Source organism: Chanos chanos, chromosome 14, assembly GCF_902362185.1.
Source record: "Chanos chanos chromosome 14, fChaCha1.1, whole genome shotgun sequence".
NCBI classification, from domain to species: domain Eukaryota; kingdom Metazoa; phylum Chordata; class Actinopteri; order Gonorynchiformes; family Chanidae; genus Chanos; species Chanos chanos.
This window is the reverse complement of record NC_044508.1, coordinates 13,946,798-13,961,707: the sequence shown is the minus strand read 5'-3', so window position 1 is coordinate 13,961,707 and position 14,910 is coordinate 13,946,798. Positions and strand designations below refer to the sequence as shown.

General features: G+C 42.2%; 1 protein-coding gene across 3 annotated transcripts in view; it reads left to right on the top strand.

The window, feature by feature from the left end:
- oca2 (oculocutaneous albinism II) overlaps window positions 1-14,910 on the top strand; it is a 58,578-nt gene that overhangs the window by 17,619 nt on the left and 26,049 nt on the right. For all 3 annotated transcript variants that reach the window (XM_030791877.1, XM_030791878.1, XM_030791876.1), the window contains 2 exons: window positions 8,794-8,926; window positions 14,445-14,592. In XM_030791877.1, the coding sequence (XP_030647737.1) occupies window positions 8,794-8,926; window positions 14,445-14,592 (281 nt within the window). The remainder of the gene's footprint in view (window positions 1-8,793; window positions 8,927-14,444; window positions 14,593-14,910) is intronic.

Sequence of the window (14,910 nt, the reverse complement as noted above, 5' to 3'; positions counted from 1 at the left end):
ATGTGTTAACACTATGTTAATTTAACTTGAATCAGCCTCTTTCCAGAACTCCACATTACGCGTGCCTCATCTCTGAAATGCTCACTGACTTTTACCTTTTGCTAAGGATTCCTTTCAATTAAGCAAAAATAGTCTGTCAGCCATTGTGACACTTACAGCCGAATCCACACTCTCTTACACCTGTTTGGATAAGTAGTGTGTGAGATGTTTTAACCCAGTTTATAATCTGAGGTGGAAGACCCATAGAAGACTAGGATTACAAGATTTACACAATGGGCCTCTTTGACCACGTCACGCAGTGATGGGGAGGTGTTTCTCCGATGACCCAGTGACCACACTGTTGTCATTCTAGTCCAAAAGTACATCTATTCTACTCCAAAATACATCAATCCTAGTCCAAACTATAGCACACTAAAACATAGCAAACCATTGTACCACTGTAGCACACTACCCCAGTTTTCCCAAATGTATTCTTACAGACCCATGGCTCTGTACACACCTGCTTCAGTTAATCAAGAGCTTGGTAATTAACTGATTAGTTGTATCAGCTGTGTTAGAACAGGGAGAGATCCAAAATATACAGTGTTACTGGCCTGCAGAAGCAGGTTCAGTAAAACACAACACCACACAATGCTACATAATACTATGTACCTGAAAAGTTTTCTTTTTAAGTTAATAGTTTAATAAAACATATTCCCAACGTAACAGGGACCCCTTTTACAGGTGTATGTGCTCATATACAATTAATATGTATTGTGAGAACAGTGGGTGTGTGGTGACTTGACCACCGCGTACTTATGGATGATTGTATACTTAACACTGTTGTTCCATAAATATAAGCGTAATGTTCTCTCTACTCACTAACCTTGACCATGGGGTCACATCCCGTTTATTGTTTTACAGCCTGTGTGTGTCAGTATTGAAATGTGGGAGAACCGCTCTTACCTCAGCTGTCTGTTTCAACGCGTCCGCCTACACCCATAATTTAAAGTCTCTTACTGTTGAACGAGGTTACGGAGCTCTCTCTTAAAGGTGAAATCAGATAGGATGAGGTTTTATTGTTTGACCCATGCATGCACATAAACATAGTGTGACCCTGTCAGATACTGCTTTTCTCTATGTGGTTTGAAGTGGGATTTGATATACTGGCCGAGGTGAGGGGGTGGGTTTTGGCGGGGTCTGAGTGGTTGTGAGTGACGTTTTTGCTGATTTATAATGGTGAAGGCGTGTAGTGTGTAAACATCAGGGTAGGCATAGTTGCCTACAGAGAGAGAGAGAGAGAGTGTGTGTGTGTGTGTGTATGTACAATTGTGACAAAGTCCAGTGAAGGAGACCAAGCTGTTTACATGGATATAGCCTTCTATATGACATAGCTGAAGGAGACATTGTCTGTTCTCAGATTATGTGTCTCTGTGTAAATGAGTTTTGCAGTGCATCTGTAGATGACAGTGGAAGAGAGATAACAAGATGCAGAGGTAATATGATTGTGTGTGTGTGTGTGTGTGTGTGTTTACATGTCTTAGCCCAGCTGTGGTCTTGTCAGATGTGGAACATTTTGGGGAAAAGGAGGCCTCAGTGCAGCTTTCATCTTCATACTAGACATTGATTGCACTCTCAGGATCTGCTCTTCAACCTCAGTACACACACACACACACACACACACACACGCACACACACACACACACAAACACACACGCAAACACAAACACGCACACACAAACACACACGCAAACACAAACACAGGCATGCACACACACACATGGTTGAGAAAAAAAGGCGGAGAGTGGAGACAAAAAAGAGAACGGGGCAGTTGATGAGATAAAGCATGACGTTTGGAGAAATATCATTGGACCCTGACATCGTCTGAATATTTCTTTGGCACTGCTCACGGTACACAGAATACTTCACAGCCACACATTTAAGATTCTACACAAATCAAAACAACTACAGTAGCATCGTGCCACCTGAATTTGCATCGTGGTGGTATGATTCTTCAAAGCCTGTCAAGTGTCTTCCGTCTCCTTATGTATTTGTCCTCTAAATTTGGACCTCCTTCGAATTTTCTTTTTAAAAAAGTGCTCTTTTAAAAGCTGCTTCTTGAAATAGAAGTGAAAATATATATCTCTGTAATGAACTATTTTTAGAGGGAAGATAGTCCTCACTGACATCAAAGTGTTCTCATTCACATTTAAGGCCTATTAAAAAATAAAATCTCAGAGTTTTAATATTGGTTCAGACTGAGGTAAAGCAGAGATTTAGTAAAGAGAATTACATTGTGTGAACTTTTAGCTTTTATGGACATGAATATTAATGCACTGTATATAAGGATATGAACTGGGCTGCCTCACAGACATTCTATTAACACAGGTGACAAAATTAATTTTAAAGAACTCTTTTGGTTACTGTTCCCCTCTGTCCACACACACGCACACGCACACACGCGCACACACACACACACACACACCCCATATTCCAAAAAAATACATCAATGATTTCCCTTAGAAGGCAAATGAAAATGCCAAACAGGGAAAAAAATTCTAATTTACATTTTTGAGGGTGGTTCAATATTTCTTTTTATATAATTTTTTTCCCCTTTTCCTGGCAAACTTTAGTAAAAATTGCAGCCCGGTAAAAAAAAGCATCTTAGAATCAGTAGCAATGGCCTTAGGCTTCGGGCTAATTTAGAGCTCAAGGAATTCCAAAGAGACACTGTCCTTAAACGTCAAATGCCGAACGATACCTGATGACGAGGCTGAAAATTATACCCACTTAACCCCCCCCCCCCCCCCCCCCCTCAACAAGGTCACCTTCAAGGCATGTGACTGTTGAGAGAGCACTTTTAAAAAAGAGTGAAAATGTAGAGTTTGGCAGGTCCAGAGCCCTCTGAGTGAACACAGTCACAGTAGGATGAACAGATCTACAAACTCAATGAATGGGACACCTGCTATGAAAGAACTCAAAACACTTTAGTAATAATCTTTATTCAACAGTTTTTGTACTGTTTGTATTGTATGTTCATTTTCAACACACACAAGATTTTTGCATGAAACAGTCATCTAGTCTGTTTGTTGTTCTGGAGGAAATGACACACACACACACACATGCACACACACACGCACACACACACATGCATACAGACAAATCATACACACAAACACAAATGCGCGGACACACGCCGACACACAAACTCTTTTGAGGGTCTTTCTATAATTCACTGTGATTACTAACGCCCATGCTGCGTGTTTCACATTGCATGTTATGTCTTGTTCGTGATCCACGGCCCAAGTGTGTGTTATGCGTTGATTTCTGTCTCTTTTACCTCCCTGTTTTACACATGCTGACTGTGTGTTTAACAGCTCAGTGGGTGTATTTATATTCAGCCAACATTCAGGTGACTAATGGAGATACAAGAAGAATCTGGTGTGAACAGTGGTATAAACAACGTGTAGTGTACTGCCCATTAATCATCAGAATAAACACATCAATACATCTAGTAACAAAAGCTCCAACTCCCCCTCTCCTTCCATTCACTTTATCCTAAACACTCAACCCCAAGCTATGAAAAACATATTTACATTTTTATGAATGTGGGAGCCTATGTCAGTAATTGGCTTCTCTTTATTGTTTTCTGATATTCCTCAGGGAAAACCGAGCCTCGGTCGAAATGGTGTCTGTGTCAATCTTTCCTTCGGGTGTGGAACTTCACATAGTGATGGTTTAAATGTATTCACATCTCTTAGACTTCTAGTGTGTAACTAGGATGAGAAAGAATCTCTTCTCTGATGCCTCTGAGAACCGTTGCGTGCATGTGTGTGTGTGTGTGTGTGTGTGTGTGTGAGTGTGTGTGAAAAAAGGGATAAGACATGGACTCTCAAAGTCCTGATGCAATATACACAGAAGACAACGCAACCTATGCGACATTTCAACCTCTTCCTTTCACATGTGATTGAGGCAAGAAAGAGCTTTGATCATTTATGATGGAGAGCATGGGTGTGTGTGTGTGTGTGTGTGTGTATGTGTGTGTGTGACGTCTGTGTGTGATGTTGTCGTGTGTTGTCGGTGTGTGTGTTGGACTGAGCATTCGTACCCTCAAACGATGTGACTCACACGTCACACTCCCTTTTCCTGATTCTGACAGAACGATCATCTTAATTAGTGAATTTCTCTGAGAGCGTGTTTACATGCATGTGTGTGAGTGTATTTGTGTGTATGTGTGTATATGTGTGCAGTATCTTAAGTCACTGGTTAAGCTCCATTTATCCTGTGTATCCTGGATGGGCCAATGAGAACTTACAGGAAAGCTGTCTGTCAGACTCATGCAGAGCCAATGGTGTATACTAGAGCTTAATTTACACCAAGGATTAGCACTGTTATTATCCCAGTTTTCACTGTCTGTTGAGCAGTCTTAAGGTGGTTTGCTTCTAAAACAAACTAACCTTTCCATTAAGTGTATATTCACCTGAAACAAGTGGTTTGAACTATCTCCAAACAGTTCCTCAGATGGGAATCAAATTCTTTTTTGATTCACCATATATATATATATATATATATATATATATATATATATATATATATATATATATATATATATGTAGTCAGTGCTACCTGTTTTTGGTCCATCCACCACTGCTCCTATATCTCCATGTCAGTACAGTGGTTGGAGATTGACTCGACCTCCTATAGCGTGGAGGGGTAGCCCACGGCGACAAGACTTTTTCAGTGTATCAGAAGAAGGTGACAGAAGGTGCTAAATTGTCGTTCTTCATGCTGGTGCTTCGATAAGGGCTGTCGGTTTGTTTGTTTTTTTTTTCTTTCATTTGTTTATTTGTTTGTTTTCCTCGTTTATCAGCCCTGGGGGTCAGTATGGGAGCGGAGGGGGTCATTTCTCAGACCCAACAGGAGCTGGACAGCTGTGTCTCTGTCAGTTTGTCATTCAAACATCTGTTTGGAGACGAGACATATGTGTGCTGACATGAGGAAGAGATTCTGGGTCGCTGGAGAGTGGGATCCTGCAGCCGGTGGCTCCTTGCTCTGGCATCTGTTCAGCTATCAGTTCAACTCCCACAGCCTTTCCCTGCCAATCAGAGCGTCCAAGGCTTTGGGCTGTAGCCCAATGACAGACAGGGGCCTGGTGTCTGCCCACCCCAGCACAGACTGCTCAGAAATTAATTATCTATTAAAAAAGACTCTCTCTCTCTCTCTCTCTCTCTCTCTCTCTCTCATTTTGTCTTTCCCTCTTTCTATCTCTCTTTTTTTGCCTGTTTCTTTGTTCTTATGTGAAAAATAACAGTTTGAGTGGAGAATACTTGTTAATTTGGTGTTTGAGTGAGTAACACTGCCCTCAGGACTAGTCCAGATTTACTCACAGTGGCACTGTCCTCAGGACTAATATAGTATTAGTCACATTTGGATTACCCTCAGGACTAATACAGTATTATTGATAGTGGCACTGTCCTCAGGACTAAAACAGTATTATTCACAGTGCCACTGTCCTCAGGACTAATACAATATTATTCATAGTGACAATGTTCTCAGGACTAATACTGTATTATTCACAGTGGCCCTCAAGACCAATACAGTATTATTCACAGTGACACTGCCCTCAGGACTGATACATTGTTACTTATAGTGGCACTGCCCTCAGGACTAATACAGTGTTACTCACAGTGACACTGCCCTCAGGACTAATACAGTGTTACTCACAGTGACACTGTCCTCAGGACAAATACAGTGTTACTCACAGTGACACTGTCCTCAGGACTAATACAGTGTTACTCACAGTGACACTGCCCCCAGGACTAATACTGTATTACTCACAGTGGCACTCAACCCCCAAGCAACCAGACGAAAGTTTCTGCATTCACTCCTCTCTGAGACTATGCAGCCAGGCTTTGAAGTCCACAGAGAAATAAGCACTCGGTTGAGGGGCGATTTAATGAAACAAATTATCGACTTGCATCCATACAAAACCTCTTGAGGAATTGTGGGTGTTATTTTCTGTCTGTAGGCATTGTATTCAAGGAGTTTGGCTGTCAAACTTGTATGAATAAACAAGAAATGCACTCTGACCCACTTCCAGTAAACCTGATCCTCTGAAGATACTTCCACTGAAGGAAGAAAGAAGCATGAGGATTTCTGGCTGTTGCTCAGTGCTAATTAGTGTTGTGTTGGCTGTTACACCCTCATTCCTCTAAGAACTTGTGAGCAATTCCCAACTCTTATGAACTCAAATGGATCATCAGTTATCCTCACTCCTTCTCCTTCTCTCTCTCTCTCTCTCTCTCTCTCTCTCTCTCTCTCTCACTGTAATACTGACCTGCCCTGTAGAGGTCACTGTACACCAGCATTCTCTCCTCTCCTCTCCTCCCCTCTCCTCTCCTCTCCTCTCCTCTCCTCTCCTCTCCTCCCCTCTCCTCTCGTCTCCTCTCCTCTCCTCTCCTCTGCTCTCCTCTCCTCTCCTCACTCCTTTTTTCTCTGGATGTTCTCTATCGTGTAACAGATGGCACAAAGCCCTGTCTCTCATCCAGTGTTTTTTTTTACTTCTGCATACGGTGCTTCTGTTACACTTCTTTCACACTCACGAGGACGCGTTTCTTATTATTTAAATAATGCATACAGCATTCGGATGGTATTGTGTTAGGGAAAAAGGGATTTGTGAAGGTTACATACCAAACGCAGCCAACTTATTTTTTCTCCTTCGGTTTTAATTCACAGAAGGTTCTTCACTGTAAATTCTGGGCTGCTGCCAGCAGTGAACACTGAGGAACTAAATTACAAAAAGGCCACATTTACCACTGACCTCCTCTCTCTCTCTCTCTCTCTCTCTCTCTCTGTTTTTAAAATTTACAGCTCTCTTTCAATTACTTATGTCTCGGCTCTGGGTGAAGCTAAGCATTTAAACCCAGTATAAAAAAATATAAATAAATAAAACTTGTCACTACTGAGAGTCTTCCTCTGCCTCCAACATGAGGCTTCCCTCTAAAACAGTGACTGCCGGGCTGAAAGAACTGAGAGCAGAAACCGTTTGATATTTCTCACGATTTTGAACCTGACTACCCACATGTTGCCTCCATGTCACTACAGAAAGAGAATCCTGTATATGAAGACCAGAAAACATCATCTTACATGTAACTGTCAAAATAAAGGAAACACCAACATATAGTGTCCTATGGGATTCCGGGACACCAGAAGTGGCTGTTACAGCTGTAACGCCTCATTATAGTTTCCGTAAGTGTCTGGAGCACCATTGGAAGGATGTGACTCCATTTGTTTTTGGGTAATTCCATCATTAGGTGTTTTGTTGACAGCACTGTAAAAGATACAGATACCAGTCTAGAAATGCATTTTAGCATTAATAGAGCCTAATTTACACCAAGGATTAGCACTGTCATTATTCCAGTTTAAAAGATACTAAAAGATACTGATTCCACTGTAAAAGATACAGATACCAGTCTGGAAAGGCATTTTAGCGTTAGCTGTGTTGTGATCTGTTGACTGAGAAAGTCATAGAATGTGGTTTGCATTGTTTCCATCCTCATCAAACCATTCAGTGACCACTAAAGATGAGAGCCCTTTTATCCTGCAAGAGACCATTCCCATCACGAAATGCTTCACAATAGCATGAAGGTTATTCCACAGAATGACAGTGGCTTCATTAGAGTTCATCTCGCCCTGAAAGGCGCTGAATAGACCCAAACCACGTTAGAAAATTCACCTCGCATCACGTCAGAGCCGGCAGAACTCTTCACCGTGGGAGACGAGAAATCAGACTCCGGTCACCTTTTTTCTGTGCGTTCGTTCGTGCATTGAGAGCAGGATGACTCATCCGACCATATAAACTTGCCAGTCCTTGGCTGACTACTTTCTGTGCTCTCTCAACCGTTTATTTGCAAACATGTGTTTTTATGTGTAATAATGAGTGTATGCCTGTGTAACCCCAAGCATGACATCTCTTTCATGACTGACTGTTACAGATAAAACCGTCTGTTCCCTTTCTAGATTTATATGTACAGTCAAATGATTTAAATTTGTTTGTCTGTCTTGTGAAACATCACATACCAATGCATGGACATTGCTGTTGATGTGTATGTTCTGTTTTAACCACAGCTGACCCTAAACGATGACGTCTGACCTTCAGACTTTGACTTTTGCCAAAGTTATGGAGGTCTCCTCTCGACATGACAGCTAAAACAATACAACCGTCTTTATATCCCCCCCCCCCCCCCCCCCCCACCCCCCCGGTATACTCCGAACCCAATTACACAAGAATTTCCTCAATTTTGACAGTTACCAGTAGATGGATGGAACTCAACCCCCCCCCCCGTCCTTAACATAGACAAATATTTCAAAGGGCTTTTCAGCTTTTCAAAAGGCAATATCCCTTCATTGCACACACACCAACACACACACACACACACACTCTCACACAGACAGGTGTTTTGGAGTTGTGTTCCTCACTCCTTGGGTGTCAGTATTAAATTAGTTTTGCGTATGAATCCTGAGACGGACCGTAATCAATCAAATCGAGGTCTCTGTTTACATGACAAGTCCCTGTCACCCTTGCCGCATATACTATTGTCTGGCTGAAAATAGATTTCCAGGTCCCATCATGTGGCATTGTACTTTCAGAAGGGCAAACCAAGCAGCGAGGCGCAATAATTGTAAAGGTTAGAGTGAGTTGGTGCAAAACTGACATCTCTCTTTCTTTCTCTCTCTCTCTTTTTTTCTCTCTCCCTTCTTTCTCTCTCTCTCTCTTTCTCTCTCTCGCTCTCTCTCTCTCTCTCACTTCCTCAGGGCATTGATTTTGCTGCCTTCACAGGGTACATGTTCCTGGGGATTTGTCTGGTGTTATTGACCTCATTCCCATTTCTCAGAATGCTCTATTGGAACAAGAAACTTTACAATAAGGAACCAATGGAGATTGTGGGTAAGTGATGTTTTACTTGTCCTTTCCAGTGAGCAAGATGTGCCACTGAGTGAAGCAGGAGGAATCCTCAAGACATTGTTACATAAATGTATTCCAGCTTCCATGAACGCTACCCAAATGATAAAATTGAGATATTTAAGGCATGGCTTTCTCAGAACATTCTGCAGTTATTAAATGGAACATGTTGTCATTTGATATACCCTAATATCCTTTGAGTGTTAAGGAGAAAGCTCAAACTTCAGAACTCCTAAACTGAAACAAAATGATTTCTTAGAACTGTCTGGAATCTCAAAAGATTTTTTGTTGTTATTCTCAAAGGACATTTCTAATGTTCTCAGAATGTTCGCTGAACTTAATACTGTAAGATTGTCATGTGAACTAGGCATTCAAATGAAATAAATAATATTTGGTTGAATAAGCTATCCAGGTAGTTATTAGATATTAGAACAATATTGTGTTTTTCTATTCACAAATTAGACTCATTACAGACAAAGATGAAGTATTTTGCAAGTTATGCAACGTTTAATAAAGCTGTAGCCCTCCTTTAAAGACAGAATGATAAATGTGAAACATTTTTTTTTTTTTTTACTTAAACTAGGTTTAAAACATAAATGCACTGATCTGATCACTTTTAGACATCAAACAGAGAGAGTGACAGTTGACTTCTCCACCAGATGAAACATAGGATTAGCGACCTCACCCCTGACACATAGGAAGGACATGAAAGAACGCTTTTAAATGTCATATAACAATTCACTTTATTTTTTTCCTCCTGTTGTAACTTTAACCCTGGGCCGTCCTTTGTCCTCCGAGCATCTGCGGTTCACAGTGTTGACCTCATAAGTACATCATTAATTTGGCATTACACACTTTTCTTGCTCTCTATCTCCTGGAGAGACATGGAGTGCCCTCTTTATAATGAACGACACACCGATTTCCCTTTTTCCCCCCCCTCCACCACTCACCTTTTCAGACAATTTTCTCTCAATATTTCCATTATCCTTATCGGATGCCCCTGCCCTTGCAGATCTCATGCTTCTGTATTAAAACCATAAATCCTGAGTGTAGGTGACCTCCCAGTGGCTCCTTTCGGACGAATGAACGCTTCCTTCTCAAGATGAGACAATGAGATATACGTAACATTTAGTGCGGTCACGGACTCCCCTGCTCTGGGCTCACTTAACCGGACCCCGGACCGGACAACAGCTTGGACAAAAGGAAGGTCCAAGTCTTTGAAAGCGGAGTGGTTATGATTTCAGTTTTGTTAAGGAGTTCTGATGATTTGCTAATTGTGAAAGAGGCATTCAAAACTCAGATAATATAAAAAGATTGGACTCCTATTTTAGAAGGCGCAGAAGAAAAAAAGTGGAAAACAGCCAATAACAGTGAAGTGAATTGTAGAGATAATGCAGCGATTCACTGTCTGGCTGTTGTAATAGTACATCTGGCCGGGCTGTTATAGTATTATCGTATTTAAATATTACAAGATAAGATTATGTGTATCAATATGACACAGGTAATAACAGGTACACAGTATGGATCATAACAGCTGTTAGGACACGCATCTGGAATGGTGGTATTGAGCGAGACATGGTGAGATATAGTTTTACTGTGGTGTTAACCCATAGACTGTGTGTGTGTGTGTGTGTGTGTGTGTGTGTATGATGGGAGGCTGCTGGAGTGTGATAGTGTTGATAACTCAAGAGAAGCTGTCCGACAAGGCCATCACCTTTAGTCAGCACTCTCTGACTCTATCATTATAAACCGGCCAGACAACCACCGGCTCTGCTGTATCACACACCCACACATACATTCACCCTATCCACACATACTGGGTTCCGACTCTTTCAAAATCCATAACTGCCATTCAGATGAACTTATCAAGACATTCAGGTTGGAAAAGTTTTGCTCCGTTCAATATGTTGCTCTCTTGTTCAAGCCAGTTCAAAGCAAAAACAAAGGAGGGGCCAATGATGTCATAGAAGTTGCCATGGAATCTGAAGTGAGAGCCAGTAAAAATGTACTGTATCACTGAAATCAATGGAAGCTGCAACTCCCAAATTTTTACAAGGCTTTCTCCTTCGGTTATTACGATTCAAATTCTAAATGGGATTCTGAGCCAGTACACCACGGTTAGCAGCTGTTCCTCTCTTTGCCAGACATACACACACACACACACACACACACACACACACACACACACAACATGCTTTCCTTAATCCTACCTCTACTCCAGTTTATTTCTGCACACCTGTGTCTCCTCATGCACCTGAGTCAATCTGCTCACATGAGAAAACAGTATAAATATTGTCTATTTGTGTAATTTACTTTATTTTACATTAATAGTAGACACATCAAATTTATGATATTAGAAACGTGACATTTTGAAATGCAAAAACATTACACGTGTTTGTCAGCAGAACTGATATATAGATTTGCACAATTTGACGTGCCATAACAATTCACCCCATTTGACGTGGAAAAGCCTATAATTGAGACAGACTAAAATATGGTCCATTATGACAGAATATACATATACCACACTCATGTTTTTTTTTTCCACATGAGTCCACCTGATTGAATCACCCCACATACTTGCATCTGATTGTGTGACCACAGCGTGACTAAATTACGCCTGTGCATTAGTCTTTCTCATGTTCTCCACAGGCATCCAATGCACTGTCTCTCTGAATACAGAGAACAAACTCCACTGTCTCCAGTCCCATCTTACAGTGTGAGGAGTCGAGAGATGAATACCCCCCACCCCCCGAATCCTCTGTGAGCTTCACAATGTCTCCTTTGTGTCTCATTCAGAGAGCTTAGGAGCTGCACAGTGGCCAGGGCTGAATTGAACTCAATTCATTTCTGTCCTCCCACTCAATTACATGACATTACCTGACAATACATGGCATTTTATGTCAATCATAACACTGTTGGTGTAAAATGAGGCTCTTTAGTGCCCCACTGATATGGGTTAAATGTGAGGATGCTGACAGCCTGTAATTAAAATGGCCTCGCTGGCTTAGACTCTGCAGGTGCTGCTGTTGTTGAGGGGGTGTATGTGTGTGTGCGTGTGTGTGTGTGTATGTGTGTGTGTGTGTGTGTGTGTGTGTGTGTATGTGTACGAGATAGAGATAGAGATAGAGATGTGTGTGAGGGAGAAAGAGAATGATAAGTGTGTGTGTCTGTGTGTGTGTGTGTGTATATATATATGTGTGAGAGAGAGAGAGAGAGAGAGAGAGAGAGAGAGAATGTGAGTTGGAGAGAGGTGTAAAAGAGAGAATGTTAGAGTGTGTAACTGTGTGTTTATGAAAGAAAAAGATATATAAAGAGAATGTCAGGGTGTCTGTGTATGTGTGTGTGTGTGTGTGTGTGTGTGTGTGTGTGTGTATACATGCGACAGAGAGAGATATGAGAGAGAGACACAACAAGTCAGAGTGTGTGCGTATGCACACACTCACACTCCATTATGATCTCTATGTCTTGTTCTGTCACAGTCTTCGTCCTTTGACCCCTCTTATCAAAGCAATTCTTTAAGAGAGACGAATGGCTCCTATCTGCCTCTAGTCACCTCGATTCCTTCGCAGACAACTGAGATCAGCGCAGGTTTATCTGGCTTTAACGTTACCAATATAAACCACATAATAAACCAACAAAAAAAAACATCAACTATCAAAGGCAGCGGCCGGGCCTCTTCCTTTGAGAAAGGCTTTTTAAAGAGACACTGAAGCTCCGGAACCATCGCGCTTGCTCTACATCTAAGCAACTGGCTCAGTCGGCATGTTTAAGCCCCTCGCTGTTCCAAACTTTGTCCTTATGAAACCCGAGCACGCATTTCAGCTACAACTCAATGTGCATTAAATCGCGTATGATTTCCACACTAACTGTGCAGTGCTGATTGGGGGAACCAACTGAATGGATTTGTCACACCTGGAGTTTTAATTGAATTCCTAACTGTTTTTCATCCTCTTGGGTTTTGGAGATAAAAGAAGGTGGAACAAATACATGATAATGGGAATAATAAAGCAGTTAGAGGAAAACGGCTCTTATCAGTGTTTTCCCAGTCTGCTGTCCTGCCTCAGCGGGACGGTTCGGTGCTCTTTGAGTGATCAGCTTCAGTCGGCTGACTCCCTCCAGGGAACCCAGTCTAACCCTCCCTCGTGTGGACACAGGCATTCTGGGCAAACACAGCCAGTCAGTACAGTTGTGTATCTGAGAGAAGAAGCCCGTAATGACTTTCGACCAGTCGTGGGGGTTGGGGGGGTGGGGCGTTGCCAGTCGTACGGTTTTACTGTATCCGTTGGCAATGCATTGGGTCCTAGAGTGGGGGAAAATACCCCGTGGTGTGTGCCTGGTGGCTGCTTGATCTTGTTCGGTCTCGAATCCGTAAAATCCCCTTGGCCCCTCGCCTTCGGGTTGTCAACCCCGCTGTCCCCTGAAGATGACCGGAACCGCTGATCCGATATCAGCTCCCGGTCCCCGACCATGATTTGCGCTTGTTTCGATTTAGGGAACAGCGTGTTTTTCCTGAGCCAATTAGATCTTAGTACGAGTGCCTAGCAACCTCATGAGGTTGCACAGTGGAGGTATTGAGCCGATGCCTGCGAAAAAGCTTCCCCTGCAGTGCCCCCCCCCCCCAGCCCCGCCCCCCCCAATCTCCATTCTGTGTCCCCATCCCCAGCCAATTCTGAATAGCAGTATTTCCACAGCCCTGTCTAGAAGATTAGGCCCCACAGAGCTCCTAAGCAGATCGAACTGATAGGAATTGGCTCTTTCTGTCTGCGGTGTTCTGTGTTAGCTTTAGGGGAGAGGATTTTGAGCCCTTAGAGTCCAGAACTCTGTTACTTGCCTGCCTACTGCTGCTCCATTCAAAGCACACCTAAACATGACAAAGGCTCAAGTCCTGTTTGCTTATGAACAATGATCTATTGAGAACAGCTCAGTATTGCCAGACCTGTACCATTATCGATATTTACCTTGGCCTGGCCTTGAACGTGTTGATTTAGTCCTTGAATGAGTCCTTGTATGTTGTCCTTGTATGGTATCCTTCTTTTTAAGTTTCTTTGATTTCTTTGCTGTGGCATGTGACAAAGAGCGCTTTAATTTAGTTTGTCAGTAACCCCAGCGCCGACGTGAATGTATAGATAATTATTCTACCTATTTATTTGCTCGGTCCATGCCATAAAATGTCCTTCTTTTTTTTACTGAAGCAGAGAGCTTCCTATTGCTGAACATGAGCAAGACCTCTTTAACTGGGTTGTACATCATCATTCTCCATAGATTTCTGATGATGGCTCTTTTTCAGAGAAGGAAAAAAAGAAAAAAAAAAAGGGAAAAAAAGAAGAAGGAGAAGAAGAAAAAAAAAACCTTTCGTCATCACATTCAGCATGCCTCTGCTGATTAATGCCAAACCTAACCGCTCTCTCTGAATCCCTCTTGCATGTAGAGAGTAGATTTGAAGTCTTTGAGATGGGGTTTCTGTAAATACTCAGTGATGTTTTCCGGTACGTTCTTGCAGAACTGAAGCATGAGATTCTGGTATGGAGACAGACAGCGCACCGTATCAGTCCGGCGAGCCGAGAGGAGACCGCTGTCAAGTGCCTGCTCATGCAGAAGGTTCTCAATCTGGAGAGTCTTCTTCGCAAGAAGCTCAAGACCTTCCAGAGGTACTGTATGTTAAACATGTTCCACAAAGTCATACCATTAACCACACCTACTCACAAATCATCTGCCGTCCCATGTTCTGGACGCGCACATAAATAAAATGAGTAAATATGAATAGTCAGGCTTTCCTGAGATGCTGTAGAAATACTCACACAGTCCTACTGGTCAGCCAGATACATAAAAATCTGCCAGAGATTTTGATCTTGTTCATGGTTTGCTCCTGTCACATGCTTTAAAAAATGACCCAAAAACACACAAAATGTGCTACTCTCATGGTCCACTATTGCGTTTTTAAATATGGATAAATTTCCCACAGGTAT